Below are 22,537 nucleotides of genomic sequence, written 5' to 3' on the forward strand. Positions count from 1 at the left end.
GCTGATTCCATTAATGGAATAATGAAAGAGTAAATCATCAGACAGCTACGTACAGTGTTTTAGTAGATAAGCTCAGTAATCACTTAGATTATTTGTTCTGTTTGGCTCTTGAAAATTACTGCATTCCTTAAAGGTAACACAAGTATTTTGAAATGTTTTATCATTTGCCATTGACAGTACTGAACTGGCTGGCTTGAAGTCTTCAAACAGCTATTTTTAATAAAATAAAAGCATGTCCAATTAAATTGCCATAATTGATGTATTTGAGTAGCAAGTTCCAAAGAAAAGACCATGCTGTCTATATTTAGGATTTGTAGTTTATGTCAGAATGTAAAGTTTCAATTAGAATACGTAAGTGCACAGGACTGGCAATTATTGAGCCACGTCCTTAACTTAAAAATACTGTGAATCCCATAATGCTGCTGTCAGTGTAAATACCCCTGATGTCATCAGGTTCTCTCTTTGAAGTCTCTCCAGATTCACATTTTCCTAGTTTCCATATAGACCTTTTGTTTGAAATAAAATTGTGAAGGGGCAATAGCACATCTACTTAAAACTTAGGCAAATAAAATCTTGTTCTAATTTTTGCTACTGATGTATCATCACCCTTTTAGTCTCTCTTCAGCAATTTCTAGTCTTGCAACCACAATTTCCCAGCATCCTTAAAATCCCACCCATCATGTTTTACAGCTTGAAGGAGTATATAGAATTTAGCAAGATAAAGCAGTGTAGTCTCTGTTTTAATTCAGCAATTAAAAATGCAGAATAAGAAACTCTTTTTTTTTGTGCACTCAGTCCAACTTAAAAGAAGCCAGCAATATGATTCTGGACCAAGTCTGTGCTTACAATTTAGGTTTAAGGTCTACACAAACTCTCACATTTGGAGTATAGGATTGGACTAGGCTGATGGCTCTTTTGCTTCCCTGAATACACCATTACTCTGGGCAGAAGTCCGAGCTCATGAGCCTTTCTCTCACATCCATCCAAAATGGGATTTGAAAACACTGTTAGTTCAATCATCTCTGATTGTTTGGTTTGTTTTTTGTTTTCTTAAACAAATACAAAGGTCGGTCTGGTGGTGTTTCTCTCCCTTGTTTTTGCTCCTTTGTAGAGAGAAGACATTCCCATACTGCAAGTAATTCTTTCTTATCAGCCACAAATTCCTTCTCGCTCCTTTCACTCCTCTCTCTCTTTTCTCCAGCTTCCTCACAACCTTACCTGTTCTGCTGCTGTTTTGGTTTTTACCTGGAAAGGAGGAGATGATCTTGGCTGATGCTACAGCCTTGTTTAGCCTGTGGGACTTTGGCTGCATAGCAGACATCTTGGGGCATTGGGAGAGATGTGTGGTTTTACACCTGCCTTAGCAATTTGCCTAATTCCTCCATTCCACCTGGATTAGAACATGGTGAAATTTTGAGGGCACAGCAGCAGGACTGGTCATTCTCCTTTGCTGTGTCTTATTGTGCTTGACTCCAGCTCCCTAAACACAGAGCAGCATTAAAGATGATCAGGATAGTTAGCTTTCCCCTTTTTCCTCAGCCATGACTGGTCTCTAAGCTCTGTAGCTGTAGTCTGACATCACTGATAAAATAATATGAAGGTGTAGTGATGTACTGTGGCATTTTCATCATGGTTCCCTTCAACCCAGACCTCTGGATGCTTTTTCTCATGGCCTTTTTTTTTTTTTTTTTTTGTGGCAGAATTTTTGTTGTGGATTCTGTTTTCTTCCTCACGTTCTTCTTTCAGACAGATGGAGCTGTGACCAACTTCTTGCTGATTGTGACTTGTAATATTGAGCTTGGCTTGGAAGTAATCAGCCTATTTTTCCTCTTTCAGTTATAAACATTTTGAGCATTTAGAAATCCTCTTAAGTGGACTGATGGAGTTAGCAGCTTCTACCAGAGCGTTTCAGATTAGTGGCAGATGCCCAAAGCTTTTCTTGTGGCATTTGGCAGTTTCAGGAAAGTGTTACAACTTTCATCATCTACTTTTGCCAAATGGCTCAAATGATTCCAGTTGCCGGGAAGATAAAAATCAGCAGTCTGGAATATTCTTTGATCTGTGTTTTTTCTGGATATGGAATGGAACAAATGGAGCATTATCCACCGTGCTTGAGAGATTCCTGCCTGTTGGTTTCATTTGCTATGTGGGTTTGTTTTGTTTCCTCGCTGTGTATTTCAAAATTAAATTGCTGGGGTTTTTTTATTCAGTCTGCAGACAACACATCCTTCATTCTGTTCTCACTGCTGTTCAGAATGAATGTAAATTAAATACAAATTAAGGAGATGTGTCTGTGTATCTATTTTTGTATGTAGGTGGAAGATACTCTTCCTTCTGGGGAGTAATAATTTTGTTGTTCAAATATACTTTAATGATCTTCAACATACTCTTTTTAATTCTTGTCTAGTTCAAATTTTTTTAAGAATCCTCAGTCATGGGATTTTTAAAACCTGGTCATAGTAAACTTTTATTTCCCTTATTTGCAATGTTTTTTTATTACATCTGTTTATTGTTTTCCCTAAAAGGGCTAGTGGATGCATTACACTTGCTATTTCCCATGTGTTACCAATTTTGTCCATAGTTGTGGATCTGAGATGGGACACAGGCAAGAGTGGTGGGGACTTTTGTTGTTTAGGGGGTCTTTTTTATGCTGTGGGTTTTTTTCCCCTCTAGTTTTAATGTATGGATCTGATAGATGAGACAACCACCCCATTTTTATTTGTCCTTCTGTTTTAGGCTTCATTTACATTAGAATCTGCTTATTTCAAGAAAGAGTAAAAACCCTATTAATTGGAGTAATTGGCTTGAAACTGACCCAGTAGTTGTCTGATTTTGTTTTTATTTTCTGGTGGAAGAAAAGTGAGGCAAATAACTCTTCTATTTTTGTGATTTATCTATAGTTTAGACATTTGATTTTTAGAAAACATCGGTCAAGGAATGTGCTGCCAGTTAATTAAAGAAATAAGACTCTACTTCTGTCCTAATTTATTAATTCCCTCTTCTGTCCAAAACAAAGCAGCTAGAGTAGGCAGAATCAGTGACCGAGGTAAGAACAACAGTCTGGGATTCTTTTCCTTCATGTAATCCTGCCAAAGGCACACCTTCAGGCCTTCCTCGGGGTTGGGGGACCCTGACTATGTTTTATATTTCTCATAGGTGAGGTATTGTAAACACACAGATTATGCATATCTCATGAAGAGCTCATTTAGATTATGGCTGATGCTGTGCTGGTTGACCTGTTACCAACATGGTTTTGGTTATCACTGTTAGCCTGGATGATGGCTCAGAAGGGTGAGGAGGCAGTGGCTCCTAGCAGCACGTGCTGTCACTGAGGGAGAGCTCATATGGGGTAGGGAGAGAAAGGGAAAGGTGGACAGAAGAAAGGAGGGGAACTTGATTCATTCTGGATCTGTCACTTCATAGGCTCAGTCATGTTGGAAAAGATGTTTGAGGTCACCGAGTCCAATCCATGACCAAACACCCCCTTATCAACCAGGCCACAGCACTGTGACACATCCAGTCTTCCTTAAACACCTTCAGGGATGGTGACTCCACCACCTCCCTAGGCAGCCCATTCCAATGTCTAATCACTCTTTCTGGAAGAAATTCTTCTTGATGTCCAACCTAAACTTTCCTTGGCATAGCTTGGGAGTATTTCCTCTTGTCCTGTCACTGGCTGCCCGGGACAGGAGACTGACCCCCACATGGCTACAGCCTCCTGTCAGGGAGTTGTAGAGAGTGATAGTGACCCCTGAGCCTCCTTTTCTCCACACTAAACAGCCCCAAGCTCCCTCAGCCACTTCTCATAAAACTTGTGCTCCAGACCATTCAGCAGCTCTGTTGCCTTCTCTGGACTCACTCCAGCCTCTCAGTGTTCTTCCTGAATTGAGGGGCCAAGAACTGGACTACCATTAAACTATTTAAACTCTGACATGATCTACCTCTGAGCTATTAGAACTTGTCTTCATCTTAGTAGGGTTTGAGGATGCCCTGGAATGAAGAGCATAGAGGCCCCACCTTACACCTGCCTTGGATTGGGTCAAACTGATTGCTGACTTTTGGCTTGGTGATAAGAGGATTTAAAAAAAAAAATGCTAATTTCTTCCAAAAGCCCTCCTTTTGATCCTTTTTCTAGTGGTAGGATGCTCCAATAAGCATCTGCCACTGCATACCATAGCGCCTAACTCTTGAAGTAAGTTCCTTGTTTAAGTCTGTGGTATTATACGAATTCTGTTACAGAGATTGTTTGTTTATGGATGCTTTTGCCATGGTGTATGGTTGCAAATTTACACTGATCCATGTGAGTTAAATATCACCTCTATTTTAAATGGTGAAAGTGTGTAGGCTCACCCAGCCTGTAGTGCTTCCTCTACTTGGCTCGTTTTCTGCTCTGGTTCATGGCAGAGACAAGGCTGGATCCACAGGTTAATGGTTGTTCTCAGTGGGTCATCTTTACTTCTTCACTCAGACTCATGCTTCCTTTATTTTCTGGGACAAATTTGAATTATTACCTTTTTGAAATGAATAAATTTAAAAGACTTTTTCTTTCCTCAATGTTCTCTGAAAGTTCAGGCAGACTGCTCTCTTTCGGTTGCACTCAGATCCTGGTGGAGTAATTTTTCATATCAGCATAGCAGCTGGAGTGGCATGTTGTAAAAGCAAAGGACAGCAGAAGGTAATTCAGCAGAGAAGGTTTGGAATTTTTTTTTTTTTTTGTGACCATTCATCACCCCAGGTCAAACCCCAGAATAGGCTGAGGCCAGGATAAAGAAGATAGATAGAATTTTTTTGTTAGTACCTAAGTAAAGTTAAGACTGGCTTTAGAGTTTTAATGTTTCATATTTCTGCTTTGTTTTTTCTTAGGAAAAAAAAATAAAAGCAGTTCCTCATGCTGGTAGAAGTGTCTATAGGTCATGTTAAAAATTAGATATAAGGTAAGGCAATTTCTGAAGCGAGTAGCACTAATGTGTATGTGCACATTGCTTATGTGTGCACTCTTTATACCACTTGCCTTAGTCCTGTTCTTTGGTAACAGCTTGCCAAACAACATGGAGGAAAATCAAACGACTCTGAAATAGAAATTGAAAAGATGTGTTGTGGTACAGGGTAATACAGTAGCTTGAAAAATTATTAGTACACCCCCAAAGACAAACACAAAACAAAAATTGAACTGTGCGGAAATGAACAAAGGCTCAAAGTAGCAAATTTAAGTGTCTAGTTCTGATAAAGATGGCAATTGTACCTCATATTTTTAGAGTTTGGGTCTCTGGGAGATGATGAGCACTCCATGGTGGGATGCAGGAATTTCGTTTCTCTAGGAATTTTGGGGGAATTGCTGAGAAGGAGAGTATCTGAGGAAAAAAGCCAGAAAAGTGAGGAGCCTTGAGAGTAAGAAGTAAGAAGCTGTGGAGGAGAAAGTAGACCAAGGCTTTAAGCAGTAAATGTTGCCAGATTTTGTTGGGAACAATGCTCTGTCTTTTGTGCTTGCAAAGACAGAAGTTTGGAGAGGTGGGAAAGATGTAAACTTGCCAAAGTTAAAGGCACTCAAGGAATCATCGGCTGTGTGTTACTTGGAATTTGAAGTGACATTTTGGTCAAGAAAAAGTCTCAAGGAGGCAGGGAAGGAAGTATCTCTTCATGGTTAAGCATAAAAAAAATTATAAGAATATTTACTTAAAAAATAATGCAACTTCTTTAGCCTTCTGCTTGTCATGCATCTGCCCATGAATTTATGTTGGCTGGGCTTGGAAGTATTGTTTAAGAGCTGTTCCTGTTTTATCCTTTTAATCAAACACAGTGCAGAGGATCTACCACTGTCAAATGGTATCAGATAGACCCTTCAAGAACAGCGCTGCTCAGTGTGTAAATTTTAAGCAGCCCCCCAAAGTCTCCTTACTTTCCTCTGAGGCTGTACAGCTGCTTAGATGGAGGAAAGGAATATTTTAAACTTACTCTTTCTTTTTATAGGTATAGAACTTGGAACAGCGCAGAGCTGTTTTCTGAAAATCCCTCAGTTCTCATTCTTAACATACCAACTTTTAGGACCTAAGAATTTGCTACTTTTCCCCTTTTACTCCCCCTTAGGTTTTCTATCTTCTACTCCTCATCTCTTGTCTCTCTACCATGCTCTAAAAACTTCACATGTCATACCCATGGGCTTTGCCAAATTTGCCCTTACATGAAATGGTGTTTTAAACTTCCACCAAGCTTATAGAAGACCTACAAACCAGTGACCAGGGAAGTGCTTTTGGAGGAGTAGAGGAAAAAAAGTGAGAGGATCTTCTCTTGAGCTTTGGTACATGCATTTTTTATGTTTCAAAACTCCCTTTGTAGAAAAGGTGCATAAGTTTGTTTGCCCCTTGAAGCACCTTTGAGCACAGTGTGATGTGTCTGCTTCCAGTACCTGCTCTAGCATTTCTCAGGTTATGGTTTCTTCCTGTTACTAGCTGCTCCAGGATTATATATTACACTAAGTCTTACTTCTTTCCTTCTCTTGACAGCTGCAAATCAAAAAGAGCCCTTGACTCCTAATTTTAAAGTGAAGGAGGAGCCTAAGGATGAAGAAGCTGCAAGTTCAGCTGTGTCTCAGTCCAGCTATGTGTTCAGCCAAGAATCTGAAGCCTCAGCTCCAAACATCCCCGAAGAGAAACTCAAGCCACAAGAAGCACAGGCAAATGTGATGAGGCAGGACATGTCAGTCAAGGCAGCATCTGAGCTCCTCATGAAGCTCTCAGGTAGATATTTAATAATATTAAATTTCTTAATTATTTTTTTTGTGTATGCTGGCAGGGTTGCCTTGCAGAAGGTAGGTTCAGCTTTAGTAGTAAGACAATGAGCAATTGAAAAGGCCTGTCTACACAGTGTCGTGTACATGAAACATCTCTGTTTGGCCTGTAGCCACAGTATCTAATTATCTCTGCTCTGATTTTCAAATCAATGACTATGGAATAAGTCAAAAGAAATGATGCCTTAAAGCTTTGAGGTGCCATAATTTTTAAAATGTACAAAACCACGTTAATACCAATTTATTCACGTGTCGCTTTATTAACATCATAAGAAAGTGTCTGTATTTTACTGCACCTGGCATAGCTTTATAAAATATGACTTTTAAAGCCTTTTATTTTTTCTGACAATATATTGTATTCAAAATTTCAAGATACACTGCTAAAAAAATTATCTAAACTCAGCCAGCTTTCTGCATTTAACAAGATCACTTGAACTTGCCTACATTGATTCAATGATAGATTCTTCTGCCAGACAAGTAGACAGTGTACACACACAGATAATGTTAAAGCTGAAGGGAGTCAAATAAAAATGTATGTTCTGCTAATTATGATTTGGCTACCTGTCAGAATTGAGGTTTAAGAGAAAGTAAAAGGGTTGAATTCTTCCCACTGGGATCAGGTGAAGTAAATGATGAAAAGGCTTTGAACTTCTAACAGACCAATTTTAGGATCAAGACATGAAAGTCAGTGTGGCAGGCTGGGTTTTGTACTTCTGTACCTGAACTGGATCTGATAGATTTTAAGTCTTCTCCAAAACTGGACAAGACTTTTTTTTTTAAATTATGCCAAAGTCATGCAAGAAGTGCTGGTGGGAATACTTACAAGTTTAGTAACTTCTGAGATCCCTGTCAAACCTACCTGAAATCATTTGTCAATTGGATGCTCTCAACCTTGAATTTGAGCTCAAATTTGTACCTGAAAGACTTGAGTTGGCTAGGATTTCCCCCATAAAACATGTAATTAATTCACTCCTGTTCATGCCTCCACACTATAATTGCAGAAGAACTTGAATCATTGATTTGCAAGCCTTCCATGTTAATGGTGCAAAAAGTGCTTTCCAAGTACAAAAGCCGATCAGAGCTGCAGTTTCCAGATTCTTCCCAGACTCCCAAATACTAAACATTTGGTTATTGGTGTAGTTCACTGTTACTGCTGGTAACTGGTTTGAGTGGGGTGTTTTGGTAACAAAAGTTTGCAGCCTAATGAATGCTAAGCTGTGACTATTTTTCTTGCTACATATAAATTTATGTAACTGTAAGGAAAGAGCTCCGTAATTTAATGTTTTGTCAAGTACTTCAGAGACACAAGTGGTCTGGATTGTCAGTCTGGAGTTCAGCACAAGCAGGATGGGTTTAAATAGTTTTATTGCTGACTATTGTTAGAATATTTGTGCCTTAAATACCTGTTTATATGAGAGAAATCCTGCATGTATAAAATCTTGGTCAAGTCTTCAGCTTGTGTTGGGACCTCCCAGGCTTTAAAGGCTGTAGTAAGAAATATACCAGTGTAACATTTCTCTTACAAGCTCTTAGGAACTGAGCAGTTTTTGCTGACAGTGGTCTTTTTGGCTAATCCATAGATTAGGAGGTGAAGAGTGACTAGGATTTATGAAGTCGGTGTTCCTGCCGTCAGTATTCTGTCATCAGCTGGGGGTGGGGTTACACCCAGTTTGTCACAGACAGTTTTCAACTTAGACTTCCCTGAATTACCATCTAAGGCAGAAACTGTAGAGGAAAACACTAGAGGAAAACTGAGATACAGTTTAATATAGGACAACTACACGGGGAAAATCTAAGATGAATGGCTTCTTTAGTGTGTTTTTGGGGTTTTTTTAATCTTTATCTGGTAGAATATTCCCAGATCATTGTGACTTCCCAACCTACTGTAAGCAATTCTGTAGCCTGGTTTTGATGACTTAGAACTTACTTAAACAATTAAGCCACTTCTTCATAGACTCATAGAAGGGACCTTAAAGGTGACAGAATCATTTAGGCTGGAAAAGATCACCAAGATCATTGGCTCCAACCATTGACTGATCACCACCTTGTCCTGGGCCACAGCACTGTGTGCCACGTCCAGTCATTTCTTGAACACCTCTAGGGATGGTGACTTCACCACCTGGGCAGCCCATTCCAATGCTTGGCAACCCTTTCTGTGAAGGAATTCTTCCTGATGTCCAGCCTGAACCTCCCCTCCTGCAGCTTGGGGCCATTTCTCTTGTCTGTTGCTGGTTGCTTGGGAGAAGAGACTTCCCCGGCTACAACCTCCTTTCAGGGAGTTATAGAGAACAATCAACTGGTTCCAGCCCCTCTGCCATGGGCAGGGACATCTTCCACTAGAACACATTGCTCAGAGCCTCATTCAATATGGCCTTGAACACTTCTAGGGATGGGGCATCCACGTTTCTTCCTGAGCTACTTCTTCAGATTAAAGGGAAAACAAGAACAAACTTCCTCCTTTTTCATGGTACTGGAAAGAAACAAAAAAAATGGAATGAGTATATCTTGATGTTTTACTCTTTGTGGGAAATCGTCAGTCAAGCGCCCTTGTTAGATTTGATATATTTTATTATTGGGTTTAAGTCAAGTCCTTCCAGACTCTTTATATTCTTGGTTAGGACTGAATGGATTGTGTTCTTGCTTTGTTATTTTCCCTTTCTTCTGTGTAATACTAATCACCAAAACCTGCACCACATACAAATTCAGCAAGGGATTTCCAACATAATAGTATTGTGCTCCCTGCATTCCTGACATACATGCTGCTGTTATCCTAAGCAAGAATATTGCTGATTGTTTCAGCCTCGTGGGTGGGAGCCTCTTGGGATTTGGGCATAGACCTTGCTATCTCCTTCCATGTGAAGGATAAACTGGTTTATATTTTTCACTGGGAAACCTCTTTTCCCAAAATGAGGTGCTAATGTTGATGTTGCCAGTTCTTAGCTGTACAGGGTAGTGGAAGGCCTTTCCAGCTCTGGAGCCTGGTTTGGTCTGGTACACACTGTAAGGTAGATTTACTCCAAATCACCAGCCCCTTGTCAGGCCCCATTTGTCAGCCACTCAGAAATGGCTCTAGAGCTAGGAAAAGTTAGAATAATAAACATCTTTTACTGTGGTAGAGCATTAACAGAACATTTGTTAGTTGCCATTGTAGAAGCAGATGGACAGAAACAAGAGAAAATCACACACAGCTACTTTAGTTCTACAAGACAAGGCTCTCTCTCTTTCAAGATGACAGGCTGCTGGGACACTTGCTTCTAGCAACATGACCAGTGTGAGATCAGGCCCACACATGACCAGTTCTCTCTCTCCCATATTCCCCTGGGATTCAGGTCTTCTACCCCACAGTTCATAGACGTGATACCTACTCACTCTTCTTCCAAAGAATTATCCAAGCTAAGAGGGCTCATGTCTCTTGGGCCTGTCTAGGCAGAAGCCACTTCCATCCAAACGGTGAGGACAAATCTTCCTAACAATCAAGCTGCTATTTTGGAATAAATCAAATGCCCATTTGAAAGAAATGGTGCTTGGGAGTTACCAGGAAAAGTTCAAGCAGACTTTCAACCTCCAGTTGACAGAAGAAAATAAAATTCACACCATGATATGTATGAGTGCACAAAGGTGAGGTGGGAATTCTGTCCATTGCTAAGTTTTGACTGAGACTAGATCCAGTGGTGAGCAAACAGATTTGAGGAGATAGTGGAGTGGGGCAAATTGCTGTCATCTCTGTTTGGAAGGGTGCCATCCCTGCAAGATTTTACATTCCCGTTAAATATTGCATAAAATCAGTTAGAATAACTGTTTTTTACATTCTTACAAGTTCTCTTTTGTGGAAAAGCTAATTTATTTCTCAAAATGTTTAATTAAGTGGTGCCCTCAATGATTCCTGATCAGTTTCATACACTCAGTCTTATAAATTGAAAGGTAGGTTTCACAGGAGATTGAAATTGAAAATAAATATTTGCATTTACATGCCAATTTTAGAGCTGAAAACCCCATTTTCTGCTGAAATAGTCGTGCTGCTGATATGTTTGGGGCACGTATTGGCTTTTAGAAGCATACAGTGTTTTGGCTTCTTGTCTGAAAATGAAGGCATAGGTGGAGGAGTATAAAATCCATCCCAGCTACTAGCACTTTTCAAGTAATGTTTTACCCAGGGATAATAGTATGTCCTAGAAATGTTGTCTGAATCACATTTACCTTTATTTCAGATGTATCCTCTTTTTGAAATGTGTTCATTTTGCATGTCAGCAGTAACTGAGGGTGTTTTCCTCCTCTCTTTTTCAGTGGGTCAGTTCCTCATGTACCGCACACCTCCTTGTTATCCCAAGCAAATGTGTGACCTTTGTGCTGTTTGGTTCCTTTGGATTTTTTATTCTTCAATCCTCGGGTCACACAGTGTTTTCTTGTAACACACCAGTGCCAACAAAGTGTCTTAATTTTGGGTTATCTGCACATGCAATTAGTGCATACTTCATGACCTCAGCACACAGAGTGAGGTGTTGCTCTGTTCCAAAAGCATTCCTGATCAACTCCATTTATTGTCACCTAATTATATGATAGTTTCTCTTTTGGAACAACTGGTTATTACAGGGGAGGGGTGTGATGGGTTTTTTGGCATTTTTTGATGAAGCCTTTATCCACTTAGAAATGTTTATGGTAATTTTGTATATTGTGCCTTGTCGTTAATTTTTTTGACACTGTATCATACATTTAATTGAAATCACATGGGTTAGAACAACAATTTAAAAAGAGTAAAACGAGGAGAAAAGACTGATAGTACAATTCTAGCATAAGGTAAAGGCCAGAACTAACCTTGCTGCATATTTCTTTTCCACAACATTGTGGACTGCTCCGGGTAGTGCCTGTGTGGAGTTAGGCTGCTCTTTGGAGATCCCTGTTGCTGGTACCTCGTGAGAGTCCCTGCACCTGGACTGATTGCAGGAGAGCTGTCAAGGCCTTGATAACAGGCAGAGGAGGCAAAATACAGGGAAGTCTGTTGTTCCTTGGTGCTTCTGTAGGAGCCCAGAACGTAAGTGGTGAAGTGTGTGATCTGAAATAAGACTTTCTCTTTGTGGGAACTAGAGAAATGGCAAACCATGGCAAGTCACATAGCCAGATTATACCCTGCTACTAGCCAAGTGGGTGTTTTGGGTTTTTATTTTAACCAGGCTCTTCAAGCAGGGTCTTGCAGGTAAGCACCACCATCCTGCCATTTAAATGGAAGGAGCAGCAGATGTCTATCACAACTCTAATTAGTCTATTGCTTTAATTTGCTCCATTTCTTTTCCTTGGCTCGCATTTCTGTGAAGCAGCTTGTAGTTGCAAAATTCTGTAACATGGGAGTTCAGAGGTTCCACTTTTAAAAATATGAGCCATTTCATGATTTTTTTTTTTTAATGCAGGATCCTGTTACATTGATTCATTGACATTGTCTTATATAAAACAGCAGTTTGTAAAAAATACTAGCAAAATAAAGCATCAAGCACAGCGCCCTAGGGAACATCAGATGTTCCTTGTTGTGTCTCTGTAGCAGAACCTTCAGGGCTCGCCAACTGTTCCCTACCTCTGAGGTTTTATTTAAGCTGTTTTAGGGCATGTTTATTTCTTGCAAATCAGAACAATTAGCATAACAAAACGCCTGATTCTCTGTGCTGAAAGCTTTTGAAGTTGGTACAAGTTGACCCACTAGTTACCCCTGTCTGCTTCACTGGGGAGACTGGTACATCAGTCCAATTTATGAGACATATGGGAAAGGCTTTCTTTTCTAAGTTGATTCATAAAGCTGATTTGTAAAGCTGATGGACATTTCAGCAAATATGAGCAACTTAGAATTTTAGTCACAGAGTGGAGTTTTAAACAAAATGGTGGGAAGAAACATGAATGATTTAACAAGTGTTCATTTGATTTTGGCAATGCAAGGTTATTGGACAGCTGTTGTATCAGCAAAAGGAATAATTACTTCATGACTTGTGTTTTTTATGAAATATATCCACTTACCTTTGACTTCTATTTCAAATAAGGGGAAAAGCAGAGTGTGCTGCATTAGGAAGGGTATGTTCAGTGTCCCCTCCAGAGCATGTGAGTGCTGCCTGGAATCACAAAATGGTCTGGGATGGAAGGGACCTTTAAAGGTCATCCAGTCCAACCCCTCAGCAATGACCAGGGACATCTTCAACACACTCAGGTTGCTCAGAGCCCCTGACCTTGAACGTTTCCAGGAATGGGCCATTTACCACCTCCCTGGGCAATCTGTTCCCATGTTTCACCACTCATATTGTAAAAAAGTCTTCCCTTATATATAGTCTGAATGTACCCTCTTTTAATTTACAACCACTGCCTCTTGTCCTATCACAACAGGCTAAACGGTCTGTCCTCACCTTACAAATTGAGTAATGAAAGACTGCCTTAAGATTTCCCTGGAGCATTCCCTTCTCCAGGCTGAACAAGCCCAGCTCTGTCAGCCTGTCTCCACAGGGAGAGTGTTCCAAACCTCCTGATCAGGTCCATCAGGTCATGGCTTCCCTCTGCTGAGAGGTGTCGAGGGAACTGAGCCTGTTCAGTCTGGCACAGGGGAACTGAAGGCCAATCTAATTGCAGCCTGCACCTACTTGAAGGAAACTTGGAAAAGTGGTGGAGTTAACCTCTTCTCCCTGGTGGCAGATGGTAAAGGAAGGGGTGCCAGCTGCAGCTTGAAAAGTTTGGAGTAGACATTAAGAAAAATTTCTAGTGCTGCATTAGAACAAGTGTTAACTTCCTTTTGAAAGTTCTGCAAGATAAACCCACGGCTGGCCTGGTGCCGAAGGTTCAGGAAATAATTTTGTTTGGAGGGAACCTCCAGGGTCATTTATTCCAGACCTTTGCTCAAAGCAGATCCAATAAGGGCAGGCTGCTGAGGGTCTCACCAAGTTTTGAATGTATTCAGGGATGGAAAACCCAACCTCTCTCAGCAACGTGTGTCAGTATTTCACCATCCTGATGGGAATACTTTTTCCTGTATGTATAAACAGAATTCCCCATGTTCCAACTTGTCTGTTGACTCATCACTGTGTATTTCTGAGAGAAGTCTGACTTTAGCTTCTCTACACCTTCCCTTTATTCCTTAGAGAGCTGTCAACAGCAATAAAGTGTCCCCTTAGTGTTGTTTTCTTGAGGCTGAACAAATCCAGTTTTTGCAGCTGTTCTCCTCTTCTGTCTTGCAGCAGCCCTCTGACAACCTTGGTTGCCTTCTGAACGTGCTCTGGGATGTCAGTGTCTGTCCTGTACTGGGGAGCCCCAGATAGGGCACAATACCCTAAATGCAGCCTCGTAAATGCAGAACAGAGGGTAAGAATCTCCTCCCTCTGCCTGATGGCTGCAGAGCTGATAAAGTGGCCCAAAATATGGTTGGCCTGGGATGCCACAAGGGCATTTTGCTGACTTGTGCTCAGTTGGGACTGGATTGTGATAGCCTCAATTTTCAGAGATTGAATATGGTCTTTCTAGAACTTGCCAGCCTCTGTCCTAGGCTGGAGAGAGGTGTTGCCTAAGGCTAAATTTCAGAAGTACTCTTACTGCTACATCTTATTGAGGTGACACTGTCAGGCCTTCAGGGGTAAATGTTGTACCCTGAGCTTTTAGGTAGCACAAGTATTGTTGTATGTTTCTGCTGTTCTAGGTTTGGGGGGGTTTTTTTAGCATATATCACTACTTTGTGATTCTTTGCACTTGTGAATGCCAGAGAACCTGAAAACTGGAAGAAATTGCTTCCTTCTGGAACAAGCCTGCCCAGTACTCTATTTCTCATATCTGATGTGGAAAATTGTGTCACTCTATGTGAATGGGATGACATTCATTAAGGCTTTCATAGATTAGATGATTAAAAGTTACACTGTTCTGTAAAGAAACAGCATCTCTGTTGGTTGATAAAGTACCTCCATGTGTAAAATAATTTTCTCTGTTTTCTCTTTTTTTGTTAAGGTGTTTCTGTATCACAAAGTTAATGGCAGAAAAAGACATATTAGGTGACTTAGTTCATCTTTTGCCACATGTGTCTCAGCACTGCTGTGCTGTTATTCGGAGCCTCACCCAGGTTAGCTTTGAATGAATAGCAGGCCATATTTTGGACATCATGGTCTGGATACTTCTGAGCTACTTGAGTCTTTTTAGCCCATGGATTTTTGTTGTACTATTATAAAAATCTGGCCTGAAGAAAAAAACCTGACTCTCGTATTAACTTCATATTCTGATACATTGCAGATTATTTAACCAGCTCATCTACTAGGTCTGCTATAAAAGTCAAAGATAAAATGATTTTCATTATTTGAACCAGGAGACCTTTTTGTGTACCTGTACTTGACTTGAAAAGCTTTAGCTGCACTATAACCGTGTGAGATACCTATGTAAAGAAATAAGGGCTATCACCTTGCTCTGCAATGAACAGCACAGAAGGAAAATAATCTTCAAGAAGCTGGAGTTTGACTGCCTATGTGGTGAGACAGGTATGGGCATAACCTTAATTACAGTGTTTTGCCAGCACAAGATCTAGCACAGCGGGGTTTTATGCCTGTGATTGCTGCTTGTGGGACAGACTGTGACTGTGTTTCCTTTTCATTAGCTCTTGTAAAATTATCAGAAACCCTCCTTCGGTCTTCTCTTTGTGTGTTTGCTTTGGGGATTTAGAGTATGACAGAATTCACATTTGGCAGGGACATTCTGTCAGATCAAAAGGGTGCAGCTGGGAAGATAAAGGTCAAAGGAAATGATCAAATATGTAGATTTAGTTAGGGCAATTGGAGTGCTTGCTGATGGTGAGGGAGAGAAGGTCACTGGTATTGCTTGACTCTTGCATTAGTTGGGGTCCTATCAGTTTCTCTGATACAAAAGCATTTGCAGGACAGGGAATTAAACTGTGTGGAGCAGGAACAGAAATAGAAAGAATATTTTAAAAGCAGAGAGAGCAGCAAAGGTCAGCTTGACTCTGCACCTAAATTTGGCAGCTGGGTGCAGTGCTTAGTCTGTCAGACATCTGAAGAAGTCATTTGTTTGCGGAATTACCTGAGTGAGCTTTTGATTGACAGTGTTACCTGATGCGTTCCTTTGCTGCTCTGTGTTCACTTTCAATGCACAGCATGCTATTTTTACACTTTTAAACACAGATGCAAGGTTCTGTGGTTTTATAATAAGAGAGTAATGGAAGCTTTAAACAAAAAAAAGAAAGAAAAATCTTCTTAACAGGACAAAAAAGAAAGGCATTATGATATTTCTAACCGGTCTTCAGCTGAGAATTCACTATAAAAATTTCTGAAGTCTGAGATGCATCTCTGGATTGTAGATGGTAAAGATTTTTATCAATGTTTATATGTGTCTTTTAAAGGTCAAGAAATGTCATAAGAAAAGATTGAAAGCACTTCATGTAAATTGTTTCTGGAACATATCCAAGTGGCTTTTATCTCCTGGCTTCAAGTTTTTTTTTTAAGAGCTGTAGGAAGTAAAGCCACTTTTTCTCTACTCCAGGAATGTGGAGAGAGGGAAAACCCAAGGTAATGAAAAAGACTTGGTGACACATACCAGTTTAATTTTAGGCAGAATGCTTATGCCTTCACAATAAAGGGATTCTGTTCATCTTTTGCGGGAGACAACAGCATGACACCAACTAGCTGAGGAGGTTGAAAACATTTCTGGGGATAACCAAACCATGTTTTGGTGCCTCTGAGATCCACTGTAATATTGGGTAATTGAAAATAAAAGGCCTGAAACTTTTCCACTTGGAATAAAATGGGTGAAGCCGACACACTCACACGTGAGTTACAGAGGATGGGGAAAAGAGAGAGAGCGGCAACACATTTTGTTGCACTGACTCCTTACCTGGGTGTCCCTTCTGGTATTTAACTCTGTTCATGCATTTATTTATGTTCTTGGTTCTCCAGGCATATTGCCTTTTTTTAGGCTGCCTGTTTCTGGAGTTTCTGGTCAGCATCCAGCCAGCAGGAGCAATACCTCATTGGGCAGCTCTGCCATGATACCAGTGCCCTTTCAGGAGTGCTCTGAATGAAAATCATCAGGGGGAAAAAAAATCCTCTTTCTCTGAAATGAAATTGAGAATAAATTCTACAGGTCTTCAACTTCTCTTTTCACAGCAGAAAGTCTGAAACAAAAGGGCTGTATAGGTATGTGGAGTGTGGTAAACAAATTACCTTGGAGCCTTGATTTTGAGATTTCAGGGCATTTTTTCTGAGGAAAAAATTATCACTTACCTTGCAGCCAAACCAAAGCATTCAGCAGCATCCAAGGAATCCCAAGTGTAGAAAATGAACTAGAAATTGGCTTCTAGACTATGGTTTTGTTTGCTAGACCTGTAACGCTGGAGAGGAAGGCAAGGAGGGGGGAGGATATGGACTTGACAAAACTGGTCATCAAGGTTAATGGACCTTGTAATGTATGAGGGAATATCTGTCAGCCTTGGGGAAAACATGAGCCCCAGAATACTCCTCTCATCCTGAAAGCTTGTGGAGGTGTAACAAACAGGTTCTTCACACAGTTGTCTGGAATTTTCTGTAAAAGCCAAAGAGAGTGGAAGAGGAAAAGATGAGGTTTCCTCCTCTGCCCCTATCCCCATGCTGATAATTCTGACTGTTGGTGCTGGTACTTCTGCTGATACAGAGTAACTTGGAGTTGTGAGAGAGCTTCAGTGCCCACCTTAGGAGAGCTGAAGTGTAGCTTCAACTCCATTTACTAAATAGAAACAAAGCATCGCTTACTGGTGTGTTATCACACATTCAGTGTTCATAGAAAGTGATGTAACTCTCATATTTGCAAATATGCAACTGTTTTCTGCTCTCTAGTTTGAAAAATTATTTTCAAGAGCATGCTTCTATTTATGACAGCCAGAAGAATACTGAGGCTGTCAGCTGCTTGATTTCCTTCCCATTTGCAGGGATGCGGTACACAAATTATAACTTGGTAATTGTGATTTCTGCTTTGAGCACTCTGAAAAATTGCAGCCTAATTAAATAATTATGGTGCTTGTTTATTTATTTTTTTTTTAAATACATATTTGCAGCTGAGAGTTTCAAGGAAAACCAGACGGTAAAGATAAAGGAAGAACCGATGGAGGTTGACATCCACGACTCGCAGGCTTCGGTGTCACCCAGCCAGCCCAGCCAAAATGTTGGCTACAGCACTTTATTGGGGCGAGACATCAGCGAGCGCATCCAGAAGGCACCCGAAGGCCGTGTGCTCCCAGAGAGAAATCTCTTCAGCCAGGACATATCAGTGAAGATGGCATCTGAGCTGCTCTTCCAGCTATCAGGTAAATCCAGTGCAACTGCTCCATAGCTGGAATTAAAGAACAAAATGAGATTTTTTTGTATAACCCCAAAGTTCTATGAAACTGTGAGATCACTAGGGCTGAAAAATAATAGGAGTTAGAACCTTCCTACCCTCACACTTGAAACACAGAGGCCTTGCCAAATGTCTCCCATAGTTTGCATATGCTTTAAAGCACTGTGGCAGCCAGGTCAGGTTCACAGTATTTCAACTGAGTTGGAAAAGCCAGAGTTCAGCTCCTGTATTTTTGAAAGCTAATTAAATAATTTGTGACGACTGGTTTGATCCCTGTAGAGGGGAATCTGCAGATGGCAGTTCCTGGCCTAAGTGGCCAGTGGTTGCAGGATGCAGCACTCCTGGGGTTGCACTGCCCACTTCCCTTGGCAAAGGAGGTGAACCTCATCTGTCATTCATACAAAGGCACTGGAACCAGCACTGTTCAATGAACACTTGCACTGCACACTCTACATGGAGCACTGACGTGTGGAGCTGAAAAAACTTGTTGGGTGTTAGTTTAAATAAAGTCATGCCCCTTCTCTAATCATGCTGGAACCATTTACCCCAAATTACCCTGGCTTATGCTGTTACCTTAAAGCATCAAAATAGTTCTGCTGAATAAAATCTGATAGACATCATATGACATATGCTAATCACAAAAACCCGCGTGTGTTCCTCTGCAGAAAAGGTGAGCAAAGAGCACAACCACAATAAAGATAACACCATCAGAACTACAGCCAGGTAAGTACAGCCCATGGTTACCTGCAAAACTGCACTGTAAATAGCATTGTTTCCTATTGCCTTGTGAACTTAAACCTGCCTATGTCCTGCAAATGTGACCTGATAGTACAAATGTAAGATATTTCCATGAGTAATGGAGCCCATGTCTGAAAAGCTACAACTATGGATTTGATTGCTTAGGGTTTGTAAGACCCTATTTGGGCCAAAATGACTGTTCTCCTCTGATCAAGTATTCACACATCATTTTAAGAATTACTTACTCTACTTTTTTTCAACAAAAAATGAAACTTAAACTGCATGGTACATGCAGTGCTTGCTTGAGGGAAGACCAGGCTGCCAACAGGATTTTAAGACATGGACCAGTATAAGAAGAGGTGATTTTGATTGTCTTCTGTCAAACTAGATTTCCTTAGAAAAAATTCAGTCTAGTATTTCTGTCATCTCAATACATTCTAGAGATGAATTTTTAAAAGTCAGACTGTAGGACAGTGCTAACAAAACATTTGTTAAAGATTACAGTTACATTGTGATGATAATTTAAATTAGCCAGGAATTAAAAACGTGATCCTATTGTAGCCTGTGCTGTTAAAGAAATGTGCACTTTACAGTTCTGGGGTTGGGAACAAGCCTACAAGGTGTTTACATATCCATGAGCAGCAAGGTGAGGTGTCCCTGTGGGAAGATTTAAAGATCTTAGACGGTTAAGTGCTGGTAGCTGTAATTGGTAAAGACTTAGGAGCCCTTGGTAGGGTAGGAGGAGTAGGCAGGAACTGCCAAGAATACATTTATTCCCTACCTGAAAGTTATTGTGGATGGGTTGGAAACTGAGCACACTGAAGTGATGAAGAGTTTATTCAAAGATAGAGAAAGAGCTTCTTGCCTCTGCAGCCCCTTTACAGAAGTTCTTGGTGCTAACTTAAAACAGCTTTGCCCAGGCAGAATGGAAAAGGATTTCAGTTGCAAAGAAAACATTTCTAAAATATATTGTACTTAAATTTCTAGGCCTGTCCTATTCATTCATGGTAGCTGCAATAAATAACTTGTTTTTAATAAACTGACCAGCTCAGTAAATGTACATTAGGGACTTTTTAATGTTACAAGTTGAAAGATAATTCAATTGAGCTTTTAGCTTCTGGTTACAGTGAATGCTTCCCATATTTGCTAGTGCGGGAATTTGTCAGATATGCAGCCTGCACGCTTTTCTGTGCTACTTAAAGCACATAAGCCTGAGATACAAACAGAGATCAATGCACATATTGTCCAACTACTCATTAACCATCCAGGGTGTGCTGCAGGGAGGGGCTGGCAAATAGTTGAAAATAGATTTCAGTGTCTCATGATGTTACCAGCAGGACTGGTGTGAGAATCCAGAGCTACTTTTGGATCTATCAAAGATAATTCCAATTGGAAAGGTTGAGGACAGTTCAAAGATAACTTGCCCTTTTTCTGACTGCCAACTTTTAAGAGGGTAGCGCAGTTGGCTGTTGTCAAACTTGTGTTGAGCTTTACTGAGATGTCCTTAGAGTGGCTGCCACCCACCAGGGCATGAAATGCTGAGTGCCTGGTTCAGTTTTTCTGGGTGCTTTTCTTATCTTGCCTATTTATCAACAGAAGAAGACATGAATAAGGAGAGCTTCTTAAGAGGGGAAGTGAGTCAGTCTACTAAATCCAGTGAGTTCAAGCCAATTGACTTGAAAAACCTTGCCAAAAAAAAACTAACCCACCCCAAACTAAATAAACAGCTGGAAGCCTTTACTGGTAAGGTATGACGCCTTCTCAAAAATAGAATGTGATGGAGCAGCCAGTGGAGGATAGAGGCACTTGGACTGCATTAAGAAAACATGTGGTGTTGCAGTTTGGCTCACCAGCCCACATCTGGAGTAATGACAGAAAGGCATTTGAATCACAATTGCTGTGTGAAATGTGCTGACAGCTGCAGAGAGCCAAGGTGAGGTCAGTGTTGTCCACCTGTGAGCAGCTGGGGAGCACAAAGATTTAGCTGTGTCACTGGTGAGGCTGAAATCAGCAAACCCCAGCAAGATGGGGTACACAAGCACTTTTTGCTCTCTTATTCCTTATTAACATTTCTAACTGTCACCTCTCTGTTGCTGTTCCTCCTGTGAGTATTCCTGGACTTTGCCAGCATATACTTCCATATGACTTTGCTTAAGCAGCTGGAACTGGCAAGGATTCCTCACAGTTCACTGGCTGAGTGAGATGGTAGAGCCTGCCATCTGTGATAAGAAGACAGAAAGTGGAGAAGCGAGTGATCTGGAAGTGAGTACGCCAGCGTAAGATGCCAAGATAAATTTCTTTCATCTAGAGAACTATGTAGCCATGAAACTGGAAAAGTGCAGCCAGAGGAAAAATAAAAGATATCCTAAAGCTTAATCTTCACCAGAAAAGACTTTGCACAGTGATTGAGGACAATGTGTGTCATTTCTTATTATGAAGCAGGAGCTCCTCCCTCTATACTTTGCACTGGGAATCGGAGGACGTACCTGCTGAAATGGAAGTAATAGGGCCACCACTGAAGAGACTCAGCTGCCATGCTAGAGGAAGGCAGAAAAGATGTATCCAAGGATGGTTCTGCAATTCACCAGAGGCCAGTGGTGGAGAGGGAAATCCTTGGGATATGATATGATGCGGCCCTCAACAGCACCCTGCTCGTGATCTATGGCCTAACCTTAAATAGATAAGCTCGGCACCATCCGTTTTGCTTAGAACCAGCAAAGAGCAGTGTCCCAGGGACTGAATCTGAGGCACAGACAGGAAGGCCAACATGGAAACCCGAGTGGATTACAAGATTCTGAAGAATTACAATAGTACTAAAACATTTTTTATTGACGTTTTTCTTTCAAATCATTATTAAACCAGTGAGAGGAATGTTGCAATAAATCGTGCCGTATTTTTATACAGTGTCAGTCTGTTTCGTATTATGTCACCCCTGAGTGGGAGTGTGAGTCTTGGAAGAAGTTAAGTTTCACACATGTGGGTTGGAGCTGTTTTGGTTTATCCTGGTCACTTGTTTTCTGGAGTATCCTGCATTGTTCAGCTATTGGCATTCACCAAACTGCTCAGGTTTGGGGCAAATTCACGCCTTCCCCTTCAGCACACCCTAATGTTGACTGCTTATGGATGTGTTCAAACTTTTGTAGAAATAATAAAATATCCCATTAACTGTCACATATGGAATAGCACAAAATGAATAATGTCTAATAGGAAAGTAAAACAATGTGGTTGCCAAAAGAGTTTCACAATCAAGTTAACTAATTATCAGCAAGTTTCCCTGAGGCAGAAGAGATCTGACTAAGAATACAAGTGACTTGGTGGAGACACCTGGTTCACTCTCTGCAGAAAAACTGCACGAGGGAGAACTCAGGCAAGTGATGTCTTTTGGACAGAAAGTGTGGGTATCTGGACTGGTGAGGTCAGCTTGGTGCAGCTGACACATACTTGGCATCTGGACTACCTGCTGTGCAATGCCTTATAAGACCTCATAGCAGGTCCTTTATCCTGAAAAGATTCGTGGATTTTATTACTGGTTAAGAACAGGCTGCAGAAATGGTCTGGCCTCCTGTCCTGGACCTTTTAAAACACCTACTGTAAACCAGCCTGTTAAGGATTCTCAATCTGGGAGAGATCAGATTTAAAGTAATTCTCACTTTGCTTAGAAGAAATTGATAGTTTGTATGCAGATGGAATACATTT

The 22,537-nt window shown here is 40.8% G+C and overlaps 1 protein-coding gene across 12 annotated transcripts in view; it reads left to right on the forward strand.

The window, feature by feature from the left end:
- ZNF827 (zinc finger protein 827) overlaps nucleotides 1-22,537 on the forward strand; it is a 116,067-nt gene that overhangs the window by 59,606 nt on the left and 33,924 nt on the right. For all 12 annotated transcript variants that reach the window (XR_011150490.1, XM_069012865.1, XM_069012862.1 and 9 more), the window contains 3 exons: nucleotides 6,501-6,734; nucleotides 17,823-18,071; nucleotides 18,769-18,826. Coding sequence is in view for 11 of the 12 variants with exons in the window: in XM_069012865.1 (XP_068868966.1) it covers nucleotides 6,501-6,734; nucleotides 17,823-18,071; nucleotides 18,769-18,826 (541 nt within the window). In the remaining variant the exon portion in view is untranslated. The remainder of the gene's footprint in view (nucleotides 1-6,500; nucleotides 6,735-17,822; nucleotides 18,072-18,768; nucleotides 18,827-22,537) is intronic.

The sequence above is a fragment of the Aphelocoma coerulescens genome, chromosome 4 (assembly GCF_041296385.1).
Source record: "Aphelocoma coerulescens isolate FSJ_1873_10779 chromosome 4, UR_Acoe_1.0, whole genome shotgun sequence".
Classification (NCBI taxonomy): domain Eukaryota; kingdom Metazoa; phylum Chordata; class Aves; order Passeriformes; family Corvidae; genus Aphelocoma; species Aphelocoma coerulescens.